Raw genomic sequence first — 24,227 nt, 5'->3', positions numbered from 1 at the left:
ACCTGTCTACCTACCTGTCTGTCTGCCTGCCTGCCTGCCTGCCTGTCTGTCTGTCTGTCTGTCTGTCTGTCTGTCTGCCTGCCTGCCTGCCTGTCTGCCTGTCTGCCTGTCTGCCTGTCTGCCTGTCTGCCTGTCTGCCTGCCAGCCTGCCTGCCTGCCTGCCTGCCTGTCTGTCTGTCTGCCTGCCTGCCTGCCTGCCTGTCTGCCTGTCTGCCTGTCTGCCTGTCTGTCTGTCTGTCTGCCTGTCTGCCTGCCTGCCTGCCTGCCTGTGGCTCTGACTTCAAATGTCATGAAGACAGCGTGTGATGAAAGGTGCCACCATCACCATGCCAACCGGGGGGGGGGGGGGGGGTCTTTAGTAAACAAAGGATTATTATTCACACCACAATCAAACAGAGCTGGAGGTGCAGAATCATATCGCTGCTGCTCGTTTTGAGCTTGTAGATCTGATACTTTTGATGTTTTTGAATTTGAATCCTGAAAAGAACAGTTTTGGACATATGAGGTTTCCACGATATAATGGAAGGTTTGTGTTTTAGAAAAAACACATGATTGTAGATGTACAGTAAATCCATAAACATACTGTATCGTATATAGTATGTATACTAGTATAGATATGCAAACATCATATCGACCAACTCTATGATGGCATGGCAAAATATTAATGGCAAGTTACTGTATACAGTAGGCCTATATCATTTTTTAAATATGCATAGTATATGAATACAAGAAAGTTCGCCCCAAAACTATGCCTGAACCTAACCTTATTCGTAAACATAACCTCAGTAAAACTATGTCTAAATAACCTTATTCTTAAACATAACCTCAGTAAAACTATGTCTAAACCTAACCTTATTCTTAAACATAACCTCAGTAAAACTATGTCTAAACCTAACCTTACTCCTAAACGTAACCTCAGTAAAACTATGGCTAAACCTAACCTTATTCCTAAACGTAACCTCAGTAAAACTATGTCTAAACCTAACCTTATTCCTAAACGTAACCTCAGTAAAACTAACCTTATTCCTAAACTTAACCTCAGTAAAACTATGCCTAAACCTAACCTTATTCCTAAACGTAACCTCAGTAAAACTATGTCTAAACCTAACCTTATTCCTAAACGTAACCTCAGTAAAACTATGTCTAAACCTAACCTTATTCCTAAACGTAACCTCAGTAAAACTATGTCTAAACCTAACCTTATTCCTAAACGTAACCTCAGTAAAACTATGTCTAAACCTAACCCTATTCCTAAACGTAACCTCAGTAAAACTATGTCTAAACCTAACCTTATTCCTAAACGTAACCTCAGTAAAACTATGTCTAAACCTAACCTTACTCCTAAACGTAACCTCAGTAAAACTAACCTTATTCCTAAACTTAACCTCAGTAAAACTATGCCTAAACCTAACCTTATTCCTAAACGTAACCTCAGTAGAACTAGGCCTAACCGGCTAACCCTAAACGTATTCCTAACCTTAAACTCAGTAAAACAAAAACAAGAACCGCTGGGGGCGGGCGGTCCGTGGAAAAATGGGGGCGAGCGTGTTTTGGGGCGAGCGTTCCGGTTACACTATATATATATATATATATATATATATATATATATATATATATATATATATATATATTTCACCCTTTACTTTTGAACAAAGGGTTAGGGTTTGTGTCAAACAATATTCAAATTTACCGTGTTTTAATGTTGATCGACTCATGATTGAGAAGATAGTGGAGAAAGAGAGATGAGCTTCATTTGCCTAAATGAAGCTAAATGTGTTCTGGATGCATCAGAGGTTGCTATAAGTGTAGACATCACACAATGTGTTGGGAAATCGTACTATAGCAACACTTCCACATTTAAAATGCTGCCTCTTACGAAAAGACCCGCCCCCACCGGCTTCTGATTGGCCTACCGAACGTCCCCTTCTGTGACACACGCAGAAGCTTCCCGCTTGCCCTGCGGAAGCTGGTGCACGCCCGAGATACAGACGCCTCAGAGCCGGAGGAGGCGTCTACCTTTATATGTCTATGCTTCAAAACGCCACCGAGCAATTTCATAGAAATGAATAGCGAGTATGCACATGCATCACTTTTCCACCGGGACACGCCCCATCATCTAGACTGAGTGGCAAAACATTGAGCAACACGGAACATTGGAGTTTGGAAGCGCTCGTTGGAAATCACTCAACGGTCCTGCGTACCACCTGTTTCTAAATTGCACATAATGCAGGATGCAGCAGGACTAGGGGTGGGACGATATATCGATATATCGATATATCGCGATACTTTCTCCCGCGATAAATAATCGATATCCTCCCGGAAAATATCGATATTAAAAAAAAAAAAATTAAAGTTTGTGATACGTTGTTTTTGTGTCTCTGTATTTGTGTAATGATGATTTTGAACTGTTTGGTGCTATTTTATGTGTTTATGAATTGAATACAAGGACTATCGTGATATATCGTTGGTGAATTTTCATGCAATATATCGTGATATCGCGATATATCGATATTTTCAGATATCGTGATATATCGTTGGTGAAATTTCATGCAATATATCGTGATATCGGAATATATCGGCATTTTCAGATATCGTGATATATACTGTTATCGTGGGCCTAATATCGTGATACATATCGTATCGTGAGGTACCCATATCGTCCCACCCCTAAGCAGGACGTTGTGTTATTGAAAACAAGCGCTTCCAAACTCTGACACAAAATAATCACCTGCACAGGATGTATTGACAGAAAGTATCTCAGAACATCTCTACGGTGTTTGCAGATTGAAAGAGGATAATTCAAGCTTTCCGTAGAGCTGCCATGTTGGTGAGTTTACATCGGTTAATTCAGATAGGACGTTTCTGTTTAGATGTATGGGCTGTCAAGGCCAGAAAGTATTTGTTTGCCACTCAGTAGGCGTTCCAGCATAACTTCCAGGTACGATGATGTCACACACATAGCCTCAATAGCTGGGGGGCGGGGCAATCCGCCCTCTAGATATTATTATAACTCTATGGTCATACCTGATGCTGTCGATGAGCTGCTGGTGCTGGTCAGAGATGAGGATGTCTGGCAGAGCGTCCGCCAGGCTGTCCACGTCTCTCTCTGTGGCGTACTGCTTCAGCACCTCGAACAGCTCCTCCTTCACGTCTGGCTCCTCCCCCAGCACCTCCTCCACCTGATTGGTTGAGTACATAGGACCACAATGGAAACATCCTGTGTTATCCTTTTAGCCCTCCGTGCTGTTTGCATGTTTGACTAATAAAGTTTTCAATCAATCAAACCTGACGCGCACGGCCGCACGCACACACACGCGTGTGTCAGGTTTGATTGATGTCGTTTGGCTCAGGTTTGGCTGAGGGGGCGGAGCCAAAAGTACACCATGCGTATGTCACTGATCACATGACCTCAATCAATTCTCCAGTTCTAGGCAACATAGAAGGAGGGGGGGGACACTTTTTTCTTATTTCCACACAACAGCTCTAAGGTGTATTAACACATTGGGTGCCAGAGGTTTATTAAAATATTATACGTTGAGTGCCTGCATTTCTTCCATCCACTTGCGTTATACGTTTCGTGCAGTGGAAGCCCCGACGCGGAAGTGCATGTAAACAAAGCGTGCGTGCGAGACGGCGGAGGGTCCCGACTAACGCCTGGAACAATAATATTTCCAACGCGATCCTCCATTACAGCGTGATCGCCGATCGAAAACGGCTCGTTTCCACCACGTTAAAAAGAAATGGAGATATTAAGCTTTTAGTCAAGGAGATAACATTGAAAACGCCGACCGGAAGGATTTTTGACATGGAGCCACATCCAGCCTCTTCTTCTCAGAAACTCCTTGGGTGATGTCAAAGTTTCGTTTTAGCGCCCCACGTGGGCCACTCGTATAAAAATAGAATTGGGTCAAAAACGGTCCGGACCGTTTTCGGCACTTCTCGTTTGTATCCTCAAAAACGGTCCGGACCGTTTATGGCACTCGATGTGTTAAAGACGTGAAAATGAGTGGTATTCTCCTTTAAGGTAAAACATTTGAGTATTTTTTTCCCACCACATGATGAACACATATAGCTCATATACCTTCTGGTTGAACTCCAGGGCCTTCTGGGCGCGGCTGTCCCGGACGGGGTCCGGGACGCTCTGGGACAGCACCCTCATGCTGCTGCTCAGGCGCTTGGTCCGCCGCGCCGCCATGCTGAGCACGCCCAGGCGGAGCGGGCGCCCCTGGGCCGCCTTGATCATGGCCGCCGCCGCCTCGTGCTGCTTGACGGGGACGCCGTTCACCTCCATGACGTAGTCCTGGGCCTTGAGGCCGCAGCGGCCCGCCGGCCCGCTGGGCGAGCAGTCCTCCACCATGAGGGGGCTGTCCCCCACGATGGTGAAGCCGAAGCGACCGTCCGGCCCCGGGTTGATGTTGGTCTGAGAGGAGGAGGAGGAGGAGGAGGAGGAGGAGGAGGAGGTGGTGGTCAAAGCAAAGCTGACTGGGGTTTTTAGGGTGAATTATCAGTCAGATATGGTCAGATTTTGTTAAAGGGATAGTTCACCCCCAAAATCCTTTTTTCTATCGATTAGTCACCTAAAATGTATCTTGGCGGTGCCTTGATGGCGTCGTAATGGCTGATTTTACACTTGTTTGCATGCTGAAAATAGCCAATCTACAAGATCGCAACGTGTCGCAGCGCGACGCGTTGTGAGCTTGTAGATCTGCTATTTTCAGAGTGCAAACCCACAAACGACTTGTCTTTTAGTTCTACTGGATCTCTTCTCCACTAGCTCTGCCCTGCCCTGCCCTGCCCTGCCCTGCCCTGCCCTGCCCTGCCCTGCTCTGCTCTGCCCTGCCCTGCCCTGCCCTGCCCTGCCCTGCCCTGCTCTGCTCTGCTCTGCTCTGCTCTGCTCTGCTCTGCCCTGCTCTGCCCTGCTCTGCACTGCAGAGCTGCTGGAGCTTCCGTGTGCGCTGCTCTGCGGCAGCACCGCGACCTCAGAGTGCCTTGTATGCCTTATTGTTTAGTTATTTGTATTGTCCGTGTGCCTACATGTCCGTTACATGTCATGATATACAAGATGAGAGCAGTAGAAATAGCTCTGCTGATCCTATGGATTATCAACTCCTGCTTGTCGGTCGAACAGACTCAACTCAACACAAACATCTGGCGTGAAGACGGCGCGACCAGGATCGCCTGTGTGTACAGCCGAGCTGCACTGCTGGCATTACGGCCGCCGGAGCCGAACACAACGGCAAACCACGTCCACCTACCGGTGTTGGATAACATCCCCGTGGAGTTGATCCGAGGAAAAAGGAAGAGGAGACGAGGAAAAAGAGGGGGAATTCGGAACCGACTACGGAGGAGATTCACCCGCCCCCCACTCCCTTCTATCGTTCTGGCCAACGTGCGTTCCCTGCACAACAAAATAGGCACGATACGGACATACACCAGGTACAATCATGAATTTCGTGAGGCATCACTGTTTTGTTTCACTGAGAGCTGGTTAAAGCCATCAAAACCAGACTCACTCTATGAAGTCCCCGGATTCACTCTGGTACGACTGGACAGAGGTGGTGTATGTGTGTACATAAATGATCTCTGGTGTCGATCCTTCTCCGTCAAACTTAGGATATGCGACGATCCCAACGTGGAGATCCTAGGCATGACTTTAAGACCTTTCTATCTTCCCCGCAAATTTGGGTGCATTTTACTGTTTCTAGTTTATGTGCCTCCTAAAGGGCCAGGAAGAGCTGCACAAGCAGCAAAAACCATTGCTGACTGTGTGCACGGACTGCAACTGCAGTACCCAGAGACACCAGCAATCGTGCTTGGAGACTTAAATCAGTGCTATCTGGACACCGTGTTTCCGGGATTTGAACAGTATGTTAAAGTTGTACAATGCAGATTCACAAATAACGATTTTTAGCAACCTCTGCTGGTCACTACCGTTACTGCATACAATTTCCGTATTCCTCGATTACCCAGAATTCCATTTGTTTTCACCGGAAGCCGGAAGCGTTTCAAAAAGCGTTCTTTTAATTGTTTTATACTATCTGTGGATCGTTTCTCTTAGCCAGTGGAGCATTAGTTACCATGAGCTGTGCTTTCTTTTTCTGTTCTTTTTCGATCTTCCAATCCTACATTCTCTTAAAATCAGCGTGAGGTTCCTTTTTGTTATTAGCGTGGTAGTTCCTGGCCAAACAGGAAACCGTTGCGGTAGTTCCTGGCCAAACAGGAAACCAGTGCATTTCCGCCTCCGTTTTCCGGCCAGATGACGTCATTTTCCCAGGAAAGTCCCCCCCGACAGCGTTCAATAGAAAATATATAAATAAAAGGCTTCCGGGGGTGAAATTCATGGAGTGGGTGTTGTGAAACTTTTGCCACTCACAAAAGATATACAATTTAACTTTAGTTTTGTTGAAAACGTTACCTAGTATTACTTTAAGGATGCGACTAGGAAAAATAACATTCTGGACAAGTGTTATGTGAACATTCCAAACGCATATGTTGCCACGGTTGGGCCGCCTATATTGACCTCTGATCATAATGTTGTGTGCATGACTCCAGTTTATAAGTCAAAACTGAAGAGAGGAAAGCTGGAGAAGAAAGTAGTTAGGACATGGACAAATGAAAGCAAGGAACAACTAAAAGCATGCCTGGACTGTACAGATTGGGACACCTTTAGAGATGGTCCATTGGACGAAATAACCACAATTACAAATGATTATATTAATTTTTGTGTACAGCTGGTTGTTCCTACAAGGGAAATTAAAATCTATCCGAACAATAAATCATATGTGACCAAGGACATAAAAGATGTAATAAATGAAAGGAAAATAGCCTTCATAAACAAAGACTTCGGTGCACTTAAATTGACGGAAAAAAAGCTAAAAACAAAAATGAGGCAGGCAAAATTGACACATAGACAGCATCTAGAGGATGCGTTTAAAGCCAAAAATCACAAAAAGGCATGGGATACTATGAAATCCATGACAGGAATGTCATCCCCAACCAAACCTATTGTGACAGATAATGTACTTGGCTTTTCTAATGACCTAAATACTTTCTTTGCCAGATTCGAATCATTAGGCGATTCCTCTAAGTGCACTGAAATACAACACCTGCCCCCTCAGACAGAATTGTCATCACTGAAGAGGATGTCAGAAAAGTGTTTCGGTGTACTAACAAGTAAAGGGAAGCTAATGGGCCGGACGAGTGCAGTGCTTTTCTCCTCAAAAACTTTGCATCTGAGTTGGCTCCTGTGTGGCAACCAATATTTCAAACCTCTGTAGACACACACACAATTCCTCTGTGTTGGAAAACCTCACACATAAAACCACTACCCAAAATCCAATGTCCAAAAGAACATAAGGATTATAGACCCATAGCTCTCACTTCAGTGATCATGAAATCACTGGAAAGAATACTGTTGCAACATCTTGTGAGTATAACTAAAGACAAATTCGACCCCTGTCAGTTTGCTTATAAGAAAGGTTGCGGTACAGAGGATGCGGTTGTCACACTGGACCACTTCATTACAAAACACCTAGATAAGTCTAATAAGAATCATGCAAGGGTGCTGTTCTTAGACTTCTCTTCAGCTTTCAATACAATACAGTCTGATATTCTGGTGTCAAAGATGGTACAGTTGGAACTGAATCCATACTTAATTCACTTTTATGCTTCCTTCCTTACTAACAGAGTACAGAGGGTGAAAGTGAACAGAACCCTCTCCGCAGCATTAACTACTAATGTTGGTGCTCCCCAGGGTTGTGTAAGCTCAGCTGTACTTTTCACCCTTTATACTGACAGCTGTCGTACTGAGGAATGTCTGTCTGAATGTCGCACTGACAAACCAGACCAATACATTCTAAAGTACTCTGATGATACAGTTTTGATTTCTCTTTTGGATAGTTCCAGTGATCCTGGACTGCACCAATACAGAGTAAATAAGGTGGTGGAGTGGAGTGATAACAACGCTCTTATCATTAACACAAAAAAGACAGAGGAGATTGTTTTTGGTGCCCCACTAGAGATACACAGATCCCCCATTACTATTCATAGTGAACACTAACAGATCAACCAGGTATGTTCGTATACATACCTAGGAGTAGTAATTGACCACCTTCTGTCATGGAAAGACCAGATTGAATCAGTGGGTAAGAAGACAAAGCAAAGAGTCTATTTCCTTCGCCGTCTGAGATCTTTTGGTGCTAGTAGACAGATTCTTCTTTTGTTTTTCACTTCTGTTATTATGAGTGTTCTGCAGTACTGTAGTACCACCTGGTATGGATGTCTGTCTGTAGCCTTAAAGTCACAACTGCTGCAGCAACTGAACATTTGTTCAAAGATTGTTGGACAACCACTTCAGAAGCTCTATACATCTACGTATAATGACAGTATGATAAGGTTGGCAAGGAATATCACTTCAAACACTAGCCATACTTTGTATGGAGAATATAGGTTGCTGCCTTCAGGAAGGAGATACAGTGTTCCTTCATACAATAAGGTCAAACTGAAGAGGTCCTTTGTCCATCAGATGACATTGAGGCTTAATCAGGAGTTATAGGCCAGGGGTAGGCTGAGAGGTGGACATTGCTCTTGTCTTTGTATGTCTTTATGAATGTATTTTGTTTTGTTTTCTTGTGTCATGTCAAAATGTGTGTACTGTTTATTGTTGCATACATGGCTGCTGCGTCGCAAGACAAATGCGAGTGTGAACTGACAATAAAGTATTATCGTATTATCGTATCGTAGTCCCTCACTAACATCTTAGTCTAGTTTTTATTTGTTGATGAAATTGTCAATATATTTAGGCTTAGTTTTAGTCATCGTAGCTTAGTTTTTATTTCGTTTACATTTCGTTTTCGTCAGTGAAAAAAGGTAGTAGACGAACATTTTTTGGCATAGTTTTAGTCGACAAAATCAACACTGAGTCCCCGGTAAATACAGTAAATAAACAAACAATCAAATCAATCAATCAATCAATCAATCAATCAATCAATGGATCGGTACCTGCTCGATGCGAGACACCACGCCGATGCTGGGCGGCACCGTCTTGAGGGTCTGTGCCAGGGCGATGAGGGCGGGCGTGCTGAGGTTGGTGACGTCCTGGCCCTCGATGTCCACCACCTGGTCGCCCGGCTGCAGGCCCGCCAGGTAGGCAGAGCTGCCCTCCACCACCGTCAGGATGTAGCTGGGGCCCGCGCCGCCCAGCCGGAAGCCGAACTCCTCCGGCCAGTTCTGGTTGGTGGCGGGCAGGCCCAGATCTGAGGGAAGGATGGAGAGGGAGGGAGGGAGAGAGAGGGAGAGAGAGGGAGAGAGGGAGAGAGAGATGCACACATTGTCACAATTTTGTTCAAAAATAGCAGATCTACAAGCTCGTAGCGCTTGAGCTTGTATATCTGCTATGAGCTCGTATATCTGCTATTTTTTAATAGCCAAAGAAATCTAAAGTGACACAGATGTATTCCCGGATTGAATGGGTGAACAGGTACTGCTGTTTGTGTCCAGAGAGAGGAGTTCATTGCTTGCCACGACAACAAGCCCTCCTCTGACCAGTATGCAAATATGGGGCGGGTTTTTCACCAGAGGCATTTTTTTTATTTGCCCCTCGGAAATGCAGGTTCCACACAGAGATTCCAGACTAATATCTACGCAGTGATATTAGTCTGGTTATGCCAGGCTAAACTTCTGGCGATGGTTCATCTAAAAATGTCCCCCGTGACGAGTCAGTAGTGTTGAATTTGACAGCAGTTGACTTAGTGTTGATTTTGTTTTAGTCATAGTCTTTTGAATCAAATTCCATTTAGTTTTAGTCATATTTTAGTCACCTGAAATGTTTTAGTCGTAGTTTTCGACTAAATATCATAATATTATAGTCGACTAAATCTACAGTTGATTTAGTCCACTAAAATGTATTTTGGCGGTGCCTTGACGGCTGATTTTACACTTGGTTGCATGCTGAAGCTCACAACGCGTCGCAGCGCGACACGTTGTGAGCTTGTAGATCTGCTATTTTCAGCATGCAACACCCGAGCGCAACCAAACATAAAATTACTTCTGATCTCTTCTCCACTAGATCCCTCACTAACATTTTAGTCTAGTTTTTATTTGTTGATGAAATTGTCAATATATTTATAGTCTTAGTTTTAGTCATCGTAGCTTAGTTTTTAATTTAGTTTTCGTCAGTGAAAAAAGGTAGTCGCCCAACATTTTCCGTCATAGTTTTAGTCGACGAAATCAACACTGCGAGTCAGCCCAAATCCCAAAGGGAGTGAGCATATCTCTGACGCTGTACCATCAACTCTAAACAGTGTTTTCTACCACCTCACTGAACCAAGACCCACTCAATCATCAACAGCAGATTCCCGTATACTCATTCACTATCAACATTTATGTTGACTGTTCACGTTTATCCCCCTTTTCATGTAGTGAAACCATCACTGCAAGGGCGCCCATACTGTGGGTGCCTCGGGGCTAAAGCACCCAGGAGAAATGACGAGCGGCCATCACAAACTCATCACAAAAAAATAAAAATAAAAAACCTCCGACATCTACACTTCATGGAGTACATTTTTTGAACCAAATTAACCAAATTAACCGCATTAAAGTAAAAAAAGAAAAAAAATCACACCCAGTGTGAAGTGGGCGGTGTGGTCATCACAGTGATGGAAGCTCACTTAAAGTTATTAATGTCATCATGTGTCTCGCTAGCCAATCACAGTGCTGGATAGAGTCAGCCAATAGAGTCAGCCAATCACAGTACAGCTAGGGGTGTACTAATGAGCCAATCACAGTATGGCTACACCGCCCAAAAAAGGTAACAAACCCGCAATGTGGTGCCACAGTGGGTTTTGAGGTGCACAACTGTGAGTAAATGCAGATTGGAGGAAACTATAGGCAACTGCCACAATTAAGCTAAGTTATCCATAATTCCTCTGTTTGTTTGCTTTTTACCAACTTATTTGTGAGGTTTAGAATCTGCTCCTTTAAGACTGTGTATTGCCAAAACAAAGACAGCAGCAGAGTAAAGTGTCCTATTATACCTATAGTACTGAGTGACCAATAAACTGCAGAATAAGCACATCTTGTTCTATACTTCTAGAACAATAATGACTTTAACAGGACGTTCTATCTCTTGGTGTATTATTTCGCAAGTTGTCAGATTTTGGGAGAAAAATAAGCAACCTGTGTTTATGAAAACAAGGCCAAAAGAAGCGACCTATAGGCCAAGAGTACTTTAAACCTATACACATCGATCAGCTATTTGATATTAGCCGATCTACAAGCTCACAACGCACCGCGATGCGACACGTTGTGAGTTTAGGAAGCAAGCAACTACACACTTTGAAAACAAGCCCAAAAGAAACACAACCTGGGCTGCAACTACCAATATTTACAAGCGACTTTACAGAAAAACAAGCCCAAAGTCGCTTACAATAAGCAGACATGGCAACTGCTGCGTAAACTGGTTGAAGAGTGCAGAAAGACCCCCAATAATGTTAATGTACAGTGACAGGTCCTGTCCAGTGGGGGGAGACATTGTCATAAATTATGATCAAGATGTGCCCTTAATGAGGCTGCAAGTGATACAGTCAGTTCTATATTTCAATAGTAACCATTGCTACTGTAAACAGTGCTATTATGCCCCCCCCCCCAGCTCTTTAATAAACAGAAAATATATTTTTCAAATTATACTTAAGTACAGTACTTGAGTAAATGTACTTAGTTACTTTACACCACTGTAAGCAACCGTGTCTTGTTATTTGCCTGTGTGTCACCTTTAGCGAAATGTGAGCTTCAAAATGGAGGCCAAACGGTCTAAATAGGACAGGCTGGAAGATGGGACAAGCTGTCAGGCCATGCATGGCAGCGGTGAGAAATAGGCCTTAAATAAATCAGAACCAAATCACACATAGACCTCGGTACGCTGGCAGTGGCACTGCAACACATTAAAAGGGATAGTTCACCCCCAAAATGCCTTTTTGTGTCTGCCAGGCCGAAAGGCATGGCGAGAGAGTATGTTTTGCACCCTGTCCGTCCGTGTGTCCGTCCTTCTGTCTGTGAGCAGCTAATCTCCGGCACCGTTGGCCCAGTCACTGCGAAACTGTGCACACACACTCCCTGGATGCCATTTCAGCCACTCTGACCTACATTTTTCAGATTGGCCTGTTATAGCGCCACCAGGAGGCCGATTTGTGCAAAACACATTTTTTGACAGTTCTCCTACTGATTTTGTCCAAACATCACACAGATCGGTACACAGTATCTCTATAGTCATGTGATCAACACGGATCTGTCCGATTTCCCATATTCCATCCTGATTGCCTAAGGTTGGCTTCCAAAGTTTGCAGGATTGGTCCGTTTTGAATAAAAGGCCTCAAATCATGAACGCAGCATGCGATTTCAGTGAAATTTTGCACGCATATTCCCACTAGACCGAGGAAGAAATGTCACCCTTTTCACATTGGCCTGTTATAGCGCCACCAGCAGGTCTAATTTAGCAAAAACACTTTTTTGGAACAAAATGACACAAATCATGAATGCAGTGTCCGATTGCCGTGAAAGGCCTAAGAATAAATGGCACCCTTTTCACATTGGCCTATTATAGCGCCACCAGGAGGCCACAATAACCTACCTGACCTGCATGGCGGAGCACTTTTTCTAGTTCTCTATCGATTACTCACCCCACGGAGCAGCGGTGGGCAACTTTGATGCTGGAGAGGGCCACTATATTTCCACACGCCACATTGCATAATATACCGTCTCTCGTGAGCTTGTAGATCTGCTCTTTTCATTATTTCTGCGCCGACAATGTCGCAAGACCAAGTATATAAGGCGGTTGGTTCTCAAAGTGGGGGGGCGGGGGGGTCCAGGGGCCCCCAGCTAAATTTGATAATACATTTGAACCCCTTTATCCATGTTTTATATGTTGGCTATTCAAAAAAGCAGATGTACAAGCAATCTTTGAATATTCAAAGATTTGTACAAATTTCCAAGATCTTTCAAAAATAGCAGATCTACAAGCTCATAGCACGGCACTCGTAGATCCACTATTTTTGAATAGCCCAAAGTGTAAAAGGTTAAAATTATTGTGATGCTATATTAACCACATTTTGTTTTACATACTGTAAGAGCAAAACCGCGGACGGAACAAGAGGAGGTTATTTCAGAAGGAACGCTGGCACCTGGTCGGTCCACTGTGCTGGATGTCCCCTGGTCACTGTCCCCATTCTCTTTACCGCAGAACCTACCGTTGCGCTGCGGCGTGTCCCCGAAGACTGGGACACTTATTTTATATCTGCACACAGACCTACTGCCATGCTCCTCCTCCAGTGGTGGAAGGAGTACTCAGATATTTGTACTTAAGTACAAGTAGCAATACCACAAGATTAAAAATACTCTGTTACAAGTAAAAGGCCTGTGTTCAAAAATGTTACTTGAGTAAAAGTACAAAATTATTGGCATCAAAATATACTTAAAGTATACCTAAAGTAAAAGTGCTGATGTTTGAAAATAGCCGATCTACAAGCTCACAACGCGTCGCGATGAGACGCATTGTGAGCCCGCAGGTTAAAGTTGTACAATGCAGAATCACAAATAACGATTTTTAGCAACCTCTGCTGGTCACTACCGTCACTGCATACAATTTCCCTAGTCCTCGATTACCCAGAATTCCATTCGTTTTCACCGGAAGCCGGAAGCGTTTCAAAAAGCGATCTTTTAATTGTTTTATACTATCTACGGATCGTTTCTCTTAGCCAGTGGAGCATTAGTTACCATGAGCTGTGCTTTCTTTTTCTGTTCTTTTTCGATCTTCCAATCCTACATTATCTTAAAATCAGCGTGAGGTTCCTTTTTGTTAATAGCGCGGTAGTTCCTGGCCAAACAGGAAACCGTTGCGGTAGTTCCTGAGGACGTCGGCCACGACGTCATGACGTTGGCCAGGAACGTCATTTTCCCGGGAAAGTCCCCCCCGTACACGTTCAATAGAAAATATATAAATAAAAGGCTTCCGGGGGTGAAATTCACGGAGTGGGTGTTGTGAAACTTTTGCCACTTGCAAAAGATATACAATTTAACTTTAGTTTTGTTGAAAACGTTACCTAGTATTACTTTAATATCAGAATACTGATATATTATTGATTTCATCTGTTACAATTCCAAAAATGCAAACATGAGGTGTCGGGCAGAGGTGTCTGCCCGACAGTATAGTGAGTGTGGAAACATAGTGGCCCTCTCCATCATCAAAGTTGCCCACCTCTGAGATATGCCATTAGCTGGGTCAGTTTATATAGAATGATGTCAATTCCTAACAAGACAAGTGCTAGAAACTCCCTTCCTAAAATCCAGCCTCTTCGTTTGCAACCTCTCCCTCCCTCTGCTAAAAAATAATACAATTATAAGTACTCTTACATCATTTCTCTGTGCGCCCCTGGCCCCTTGCCAGTGGTGCAAACAAGTCATTTTATGTTTGGTTGCGCTCAGGTGTTGCGCTCTGAAAATAGCCGATCTACAAGCTCAGTGAATCGGCTATTTTCAACATGTAACCAAGTGTAAAATCAGCACGCTCCCAGCCCTCATAAACACCTCGCACAGAACTCATTTCAGTGGTTTACCATGTGACAGCGTGTTTTATCATGTGACAGAGTGACACCATTGCAGAGTATAGGCCCAAGGTTTTGTTTTTGTGGAGAATTACTGAAGTTGTGAAAATGAGATGAAAAATGTTGGCATGTTGGACATACATGGCCCGAAGCTCACTAATTTGCATTTCACAGCCCTCGTCATCTATTTGTCTTCTTTTAATTGCCTGTCAGGAATGACAAGGTGTTATCTTATCTTATCTTGTTATCAAGGTGTTGAAGAAAGAAAGAAATAGGGGGGTAAATGTAGAAAGAATGCAAAACCAGAATTAACCGCCATAAAATGAAGAGGATCACACAACAGAATAAAGTTATATTAGCAGTGACTCAGGGGTAGAGTTGCCGGATGGCAACCGCAAGGTTCCCAGCTCGATCCCGGGCTCCCCCAAAGTTAGTGTTGAAGTGTCCTTTAGCAAGACGCTGAACCCCTAATTGCTCCCGATGAGCAGGTTGGTGCCTTGCATGGTTTCCTCCGCCATCGGCGTATGAATGAATGTGTGTGTGAATGGGTGAATGTATTGCACAATCTATGTAAAGCGCTTTGGATAAAAGCGCTATATAAATACACCATTTACCATTTTTATTTACCATTTATATCAGTATCAATGATTAGTGGCGGAGTGAAAAAACATTAATTAAAAAAAATCTAACAATCAAACTCCCAAGAGCCCCGGAAAGAAATGACCTACAGTAAGTAAACCAACTGGAGAAAGAAATGACGTAAGTAAGCCAGCTGGAGAAACGTAAAAAAACAAATGAATTTGTTGATACTAGGTCAAATCAGGACACAGTGGAATGGTCCGGTAAAAGGTCTTGAACAACGAACACAAATATCAGCAGTGGTGGAAAAAGTACTCATATTTTTTACTTAAGTAAACGTATCAATACTGTATCAATACTGCAATGTAGAAATACTCTGTTAAAAGTAAAAGTCCGGAATTCTAAATTTACTTGAGTGAAAGTGCAAAGGTGCACCAAAAGTAGAAACTCATTATGCAGAAATGTCCCATTTCACAAGTTTTCAAATGTATAAAAGATCTTTTGAAAATAGCTGATCTACAAGCTCACAATGCATCGCATTGCGGCGCATTGTGAGCTTGCAGATCGGCTATTTTCAAATGGCCGAAATGTATATACTGTAGGGCTGAAGTGGTTACTGTATGTTTTCTAATAATAATCAAAACAAGTAACTAGTAGTAACTAAAGTTTTCAAATAATTGTAGTGGAGTAAAAGTGCAATATTTGTCTCTGAGATGCAGTGGAGTAGGAGTAAAAGTATTGAAAATTGGAAAAAATAAGTAAAAGTACCAAAATGTTTTACTCAAGTAGAGCACCTGAGTAAATATACTTAGTTACTTTCCAGCGCTGAATATCAAATTGCTTACGGCTCCTCTCCTCTGTTCACAACCAACCTAAAGACACTCTGGAATCCTGTGACCCAGATGCCAGCCCACACCTTCAGCCTCTTTCACTTCTACATGGAACATCTTAGCTTTGTTCAGACTGCAGGCAAACAGGGCCGTCACCATTATGTTAAAGGGATATTTCACTTTCAAACATCTTTGGGGTCATTTAATCGTCTACTCAGGCTTTTGTGAGCTCCCCAGACAGTTTTTAAGTAATTTGATGTTTATTTGATCAGACACACGCCCCCTGCCTAGACAAACCCATAGTAACTTCAAACTCCATTTTAACCATGTTAGATTCATCAGAAACACCTGTCCTTGGTTCTGGTGACTCATACTGCCCTCCTAATGCGTGAGGTGGCCGTGTTTTTTCAATTACTTTTTTTCATTTTTTTTTTAATTAAACATTTTAAATATAATGATAAAAATAAATGAAAAAAGTAATTGAAAAAACACGGCCCCCTCACGTATTAGGAGGGCGATATGAGTCACCAGAACCAAGAACAGGTGTTCTTGGTGAATCTAACATGGTTAAAATGGAGTTTGAAGTTACAATGGGTTTGTCTAGGCAGGGGGCGTGTCTGATAAAATAAACATCAAATATCTAAATACTGAATCAAGCAACTTAAAAACTGTCCGAGGGGCTCACAAAAGCCTGATTAGATGATAAAATGACCAAGAGTATTTTTGAAAGTGAAATAGCATTTGGCCGCGGACCCCCATCTCAAAATATGTTGTTCCAGGGACCCCCCAGAAGCACAGATTTGAGTAAAAATAAATCGCTTAAAAAATAATATATATATATATATATATATATATATATATATATATATATATATATATATATATATATATACAGTATATATATATATATATATATATATATATATACTGTATATATATATATATATATCGATATATAGATCTATAGATATATAGATCTACAAGCTCATGTTTTCCCGGGTTGAATGGGTTTTAACTTATGCTCTGTTCGTATGACGGCGCCACTTGTAGATCTGCTATTTCTGGCGAGCGACGCCGCGGTATGATGACGTACTGTATACCAGGGGTGATGCAACTTTGATGATGGAGAGGGCCGCTATATTTGGGCCATTCTATGTCACACAAAAGTAGCAAAAATAGCCGATCTACAAGCTCAAAACGCGTCGCAGTGCGACGCGTTTTGAGCTTGTAGATCGGCTATTTTTGCTATTTTTGAATTGGAATCCTGATTTTTCAATTGGTAACATTTTTATTTAATTTCAAATGCATTTAGTTATACTTGTGTTAACTTAAATACAAAGAAATTGGACATAAAAAAAGACAATAGAATGTTAATACTAGTCATTAAGCTACTAATATAGAGTGAAGTAATTAAAGCGGGTCATGTTTGCATGTTTGGAATTGTAAACAGCTGAAATCAATAATATATCAGTATTCTGATATTAACCTGCAGGCCGCATTAAGTGATGGTGGGGGCCGCATGTGGCCCCCGGGCCGCACGTTGCCCATGTATGACGTATATTACAGTAAAGTCAGGCTTCGTTGTCAGAGTGTCCAGAGTGACCCAGACCCAGAGACACACCGTTAGAAATCAAAAACCCACCTATCAGGTGGTTCAAATCTGAAAGATTTGTGTTAAATAAATGCAAAAGTATTCAAACACTCTCAAGATTTTTTCGATAATGTTCGAAATGAGCTTGTATATCTGCTATTTTGGAATAGCCAATGTATAAAATTATGGATGAAGGGGTTCAAATATATTAACACATTTTGCTGCATGGGGAGGGACCGCCCTGGAAGCCCCTCAAGGACCCCCAGGGGTCCCCGGACCACCACTTTGAGAACCAATGGTTTAGACTTGATAAAAAAAAACATCTGATTCAAATCTGGACTATTAGGCCAGACTTTAGGATTTGGGGCTGTAACCGATCTGAACACAGCCTTAGAGAAGGTCATCAAATATCAGGTCAAAACTGGATGCACAATAAAGAGAGAAAGAAAAAGTACTCAATCGCTTTACTTAAGTAAAAGTATCAATACTGCAATGTAGAAATACTCTGTTACAAGTAAAAGTCCGGAATTCAAAATTGACTTGAGTAAAAGTACAAAAGTATTGGCATCAAAATGTACTTAAAGTACCAAAAGTAAAAAAGTACTCATTATGCAGAATGTCATTATGCAGAAAGTTTTCAAATGTATAAAAATCGTTTGAAAATACAAAATAGCAGATCTACAAGCTCACAATGCGTCGCATCGCGACGCATTGTGAGCTTGTAGATCTGCTATTTTCAAATGGCCGAAATGTATATAGGGCTGAAGTGGTTAATGTAGTTTTTTTTGTAATAATAATCAAAATCTATAAAGTAACTATAGTAACTAAAGATTTCAAATAATTGTAGTGGAGTAAAAGTACAAAATTTGCCTCCGAGATGTAATGGAGTACAAGTAAAAGTATTGGAAATTGGAAATACTCAAGTAGAGTACAAATACCTCAAAACTGTACTTAAGTACAGTACTTGAGTAAATGTACTCAGTTACTTTCCACCACTGGAAAGAAAGACGGAAAGAAAGAAAGAAAGAAAGAAAGAAAGAAGGGAGACTCACAGAAGTCTTTGGCGGCGCTCCGGGTCCCGGACTTGCTCTGACGAAGCGAGAAGCGTCCCTTCCTGCTCAGGAAGCGCCTCATCCTGGCCCGGTTGGCAGCGGGGCACGTTCCAGCCAGCCTCCCTCCCTAAACGCCCCGTGCAGCCAAAGGGTGCCAGGTGACACCCCTCCGCCGCCCCACCACGACCTCACTGAGAGGGGCAACTGACCCGACCCAAGGCCCTTTGGCCTTTTCACAAGGCTCCTACGAGAGCCCCCGCGGCACGCGTACCCGGTACCCCCCGGCAGCACGCGTAGCCGGTAACCCCCACACGCGTACCCGGTACCGCAGCACGCGTCGAACCCGGTCGAAACGGGGCAAATGGAGCCTAGCTTCCGTGGGTCACATCTGTGGGGTTGAATGTAGGTCTTCCTCCTCCTCCTCCTCCTCCTCCTCCTCCTTATATTACCCTGTGTCCTGGATCTAGAGGAGCGGTGGTCTCTAGCTGTGGATGAGAGAGGAGGAGAGAGGAGGAGGAGAGCGTCTGAAAGTCAGACTCCCCATCCTGGTAAAAGATGGTCCAGCCCCACAGCCAGAACCTATCGCCACGCGCTGATCACAAAAAAACTGGGACACAGGCTCCACTTGGTCCTTTAACCCGTTAAGACCGGGAACGCATCTGTGTCATTATAGATTTGACCTATAACCATTATTTTATACTTTGGCTATTCAAAAGTAGCAGAAAATTAAAAGATAATGATAAAAAATCGTGATACATATTTTTAAGTGAACAATTTGAACTCAAATATTTGCTTCTGGGGTTCCCTTGAACAACATATTTTCAGATGGGGGTCCGCGGCCAAATACATATCATTTCGGGGGTCCTTGACATGAAGAAGTTTGAGAACCACTGATAATAACAGTAAACCAGTAAAAAAAAAACAGTAAAAAAAAAAAAAAAGGATTAGGATTTAGAAGACATTTGTAGAATCCCCCAGATGCAAAGATTTGAGTTACAAATGTTTGCTTAAAAATATATATATATTCAAAGATTTGCACAATTTTTTTATGATTTTTTAAAAAATAGCAGATCTACAAGCTCATAGTGCGGCACTCGGTGCCGCGCTATGAGCTTGTATATCTGCTATTTTTGAATAGCCCTAAGAAATCTTGAAAAATGACACAGATGCGTTCCCGGTCGTAATGGATTAATGATTCTTTCGCAAGAAAAAGGTACTGCGAAGCCCCATTTCTCTATAAATACCTCTCCCACTCCCTCTCTCTCTTCCACCCTCTCTCTCTCTCCCTCCCTCTCTCTCTCTCTCTCTCCCTCTGTTGCTCTTCTGGATGGGGCCCTCATTCTGACATGACCCAGAAAGTGAGGAGTGTGCACCAGCCAGGGACGCAGAACTCTCTGAATATAGAGCTCTGTGTGTTATCCTCCCTCAGCCCCCCGCACGGCGCACCAGTTAACAGAGACACACACACAGCCCCGCGGATGCGCTCAAGGTTATACATTACACACACTGACACCAGTGTGGATTTCGTCGACCAAAACTATGACGAAAAATGTTTGTCGACTAAACATATTGACAATTTAGTCAACAAATAAAAACTAGACTAAAATGTTAGTGGGGGACTATTGGAGAAGAGATAGAACTAAAAGACACGTCATCTTATGCTTGGTTGCGCTCGGGTGTTGCGCTCTGAAAATAGCCGATCTACAAGCAACTCCCTGGTGGCTTCTGTTCCAACAGGCCAAGAGCCTGCCAGTCAGCTCTCATTCAAGGCACACGTTGCAGTGCTCACTCGCTCAGTAGGTTTACACTTCATAGCAGATCTACAATCTACTTCATAGCAGATCTACAAGCTCACAAACGTGTCGCGATGCGACGCGTTGTGAGCTTGTAGATCTGCTATTTTCAAATAGCCTAGGTATAAAATAGGGCTGAAATGGTTAATGTATGTTTTATAATGTAATAATTTATATCTGCAAAGTAACTAGTACGTTTTCAAATAATTGCAGTGGAGTAAAAGTACGATATTTGCCTCTGAGATGTAGTGGAGTAGAAGTAAAAAATATAGACAATTGGAAATACTCCAGTAAAGTAGAAGTACCTCAAAATTGTACTTGAAGTAAATGTACTTAGTTACTTTACACCACTGCATTCAAAGGCTCATCAGACCCTTCCTCACACAGGAGTCAGCCCATGCAGATCCTCATCCGGGTCTCAGTCATCTAAAACTTTGACTCCTTGCTTGCTGGCCATCCTGGACATGTTCACCTCCAAATGATCCAGAATGCCCACAGCACGCCTGTTCTTCAACCAGCCAACATTGTTACATCTCCCCCCCCCCTTTTCCACCCCTTCCATTGGCAATATACTTTGGCTATTCAAAAACAGCAGATCTACAAGCTCATAGCACGGCACCGAGTGCCGCGCTATGAGCTTGTAGATCTGCTATTTTTGAAAAATCTTTTTTTTTGCAAATACCTTGTTTTTTAAACAACATTTTTAACTCAAATCTTTGCTTCTGGGATGGGGATCGGCGGTCAAAAAAAACCTGATATAGCAACAATAGTTTTTTCAGAAAACTGTTAGGATTTAGAAGACATTTTGTCAAATGTTTGACAAATGAACATTTGACAAAGGACAAATGTTTGCTTTAAAATATATATATTAAAAGATTTTCAAAAATGTTCACTATTTTTGAATAGCACAAAGAAATCTAAAGAAATTACAGATTTTTTCGCCCCTTCCATTGGCTGCCCACACCAAGTAGCTACAACACTCTGTTAAGAATGTAATCTAGATCGCATGTTATTTCAACAGATGCTAGGTTCATTGTTTATCCTACAGTTTCAATGTAGGTTGTTATTTCGGTTATAGTGTTTGACTGATCTGCTAGGTGTGTGTGATTGTACCTGCTGGTGCCTGAAGATTCGTATACAACCGTACACGCCAAAACGATGATCATGCAACTGCAAACCGGCACTAGCACTATCCCAATGAAAAATAAATACAAACAAGATTAGCTGTGCACACACACAGACAAACATGGTCAAAAACAGAGATAATCGTAAAAAAAAATGAAACAGACAAGCACTCACGTCTGGAATTAATTTGGGATTTGTCTGCAACCAGACCTCCTTCATCACCACTAGCCTAAAACCAATCACTGGTTGACAAATCACAAAACAGGTTTCATTTATTATCAATCAACACATGAAAAAAGAGACAATTACATGATTTTGATGGGTAATAATGAAAAGCTGCGCTGTGATAGGTCGACCAGTGATTGGGTTGACCTTCTGGGTTGACCTGCAATGCTCTGATGAAGGACAAAAATGTATCAGCACTTAATTTGTTCGCAAATTAAACGCATACATTGTAGGGGTGTGCCGATACACTAATTTCATGAAACGATACGATACGATATTGGGCTCACGACATCGATACGATACGATATATGGCACTTTTTTTATTATGAAAATATATGGGGGGGGAAGCAAATGCAAACAAAAATTTCTGTTTTGCATTATTCAGACATGCAAACTTGTAGCTTTTCAGCTACAATAGCCGTTTTGAATCAAAAAAAAAAACATGTCACCCTTTTCACCTCTGGGCTGTTTGCATGCCTGATTATTATTTAAGGTCACGACATTATTTAAGGTCACGAATTTTTTTCCCCCCCAAAACGATACATATCGTCACGAAAACGTATCGCGATATATCGTGGGACGATATATCGGCACACCCCTAATACATTGTATCCAGTCTTCATTAATTTTATCATAAGGATTTTATAAGACACATATACATACACCCCCCCCCCCCCCACACACACACACACACACACACACACACACACACACACACACAACATATAAAGCAAGGGGCCAGTTTATAATTAGGACGATCTTTTCCATTTTGAAAAACAAACATCTCTAACGGGCATGGGGGTCTTGGGGAGTGTTTTCAATTCTTAGCACTGGTATAAACAATGTGTGAGATTGTTCCACATTAAGGCCTGATCATAGCCAGCAGAGATAAATGGCTTATGGTGTGTGTATGTGTGTGTGTGTGTGTGTGTGTGTGTGTGTGGGGGGGGGGCATTTACACACAGGAAGAAGAGAGGGGAGCAGCTTAAGGTGGGCAAGGTGAGCGTTGACCTGAATGTGCCACCAGGCTGGTGATGAATCCACCCCCGCTCCATCTGTGTAGCTACTCCCCGCCCCCCACTCTTAAAGGACCACTCCACTGTTTAGCTACCCCACTCCCCTCTAACACAGGTTGCCCCCCCCCCACCTTCAAGACGTTTTGTGTACATTACATTTACATTAGTCATTTAGCAGACGCTTTTATCCAAAGCGACTTACAATAAGTGCATTCAACATAGGTAGGGAGCGAAACTACTAATCACCAGAAGTCTTAAGTGCATTTCCTGCAAAAACAAGCAACTAAGAGTAAACCTAGCGCTAAGGTAAAAGTGCAATATATCAGCTGCCTACTTTCTTAAACAGATGAGACAAAAAAGATTGAGCAAGAGCTAAAACAAATAAGTGTGTTTCGACTAAACAAGATCCAATACAATAATAAAACAAGAGTTCGTACAACTAGTTAACAACAAGCAGACAAGGCGAAGAGGAAGGGTAGTGTTTCCTGAAGAGATGGGTTTTCAGTCTGCGGTGAAAGATGGGCAGTGACTCTGCTGTCCTGACATCAGTGGGGAGTTCATTCCACCACTGTGGGGCCAGAATTTTGAATACATAAGTGTATGCCATGTATACTTTAGTACATTGGTTCTCAATGTGGGGTCCGGGGACCCCCAGGGGTCCTTGAGGGGGGTTCCAGGGGGTACCCAGCAAAATGTGTTAATATAGCATCACAATCATTTTAACCACTTTAACCTTTTATACTTTGAACATTTGTGAACATTTTTGCAAATCTTTGAATTTTTAAAGCAAACATTTGTTACTCAAATCTTTGCTCACATGTCACATACTCTGCTGTGATCTTGAATAGGGTATTTTTTCCCTATTTTCACTTGACATGTCCAAAATAGGGACGCCAGGTTGACGGTTCTTAAACTCTGTTGACACACAGACACAAAATGGTTGTAATAATACTATCATTTGGGCAACTGTGCCCATCAAGATACGTCTAGTTAAAGTCTGTGTTTTTGCCACATTGGAGCCTCATATTGTTAACATACTTAATATCCATAACAGCCATTATCACCGTCTCCAAAGCCACCAGAATACACGACAAAAACACGGTACAAAATCGCAAATTACCCAAATAAAGTTTCCCTGCTACTAACGTCAAAAGCCACATTCTTTGCCATTAAACACTCACCTCAAAAAATGCCCCGTTCTTTAAGCTGCTTTCTTCTATCTTCTTGATGAATCAACGATGACGCAGTTATATTATTTTATTCTCAGGAGGATTGTTACCGTTCCGCTCGCGACCAACTTCAAAGCTCGCGCTGTGGTCCAGCGTCCCTTCTGCTCTCAGTGTCACTTGTCAAAAAGGACAGATCTACAAGGTCGCAGCGCGTTGCGATGCCAGGCGTTGTTAGCTTGTAGATCTGTCGTTT

At 42.6% G+C, this 24,227-nt stretch overlaps 1 protein-coding gene across 1 annotated transcript in view; it reads right to left on the bottom strand.

The window, feature by feature from the left end:
* The window catches only part of grid2ipa (glutamate receptor, ionotropic, delta 2 (Grid2) interacting protein, a), a gene marked incomplete at both ends in the record, with an annotated part of 88,296 nt that extends 69,568 nt beyond the window's left edge, over nucleotides 1-18,728 (bottom strand). The window contains 4 exons of the mRNA XM_080448106.1: nucleotides 3,025-3,179; nucleotides 4,082-4,420; nucleotides 9,001-9,254; nucleotides 18,647-18,728. Coding sequence (XP_080304232.1) covers nucleotides 3,025-3,179; nucleotides 4,082-4,420; nucleotides 9,001-9,254; nucleotides 18,647-18,728 — 830 coding nt within the window. The remainder of the gene's footprint in view (nucleotides 1-3,024; nucleotides 3,180-4,081; nucleotides 4,421-9,000; nucleotides 9,255-18,646) is intronic.
* Nucleotides 18,729-24,227: the final 5,499 nt, after the last annotated feature.

The sequence above is a fragment of the Gymnoscopelus braueri genome, assembly GCF_963280865.1.
Source record: "Gymnoscopelus braueri genome assembly, chromosome: 13".
NCBI lineage: Eukaryota > Metazoa > Chordata > Actinopteri > Myctophiformes > Myctophidae > Gymnoscopelus > Gymnoscopelus braueri.
Note: the sequence above shows the minus strand (reverse complement) of the source record. Positions and strands in the feature narration are given on the sequence as shown.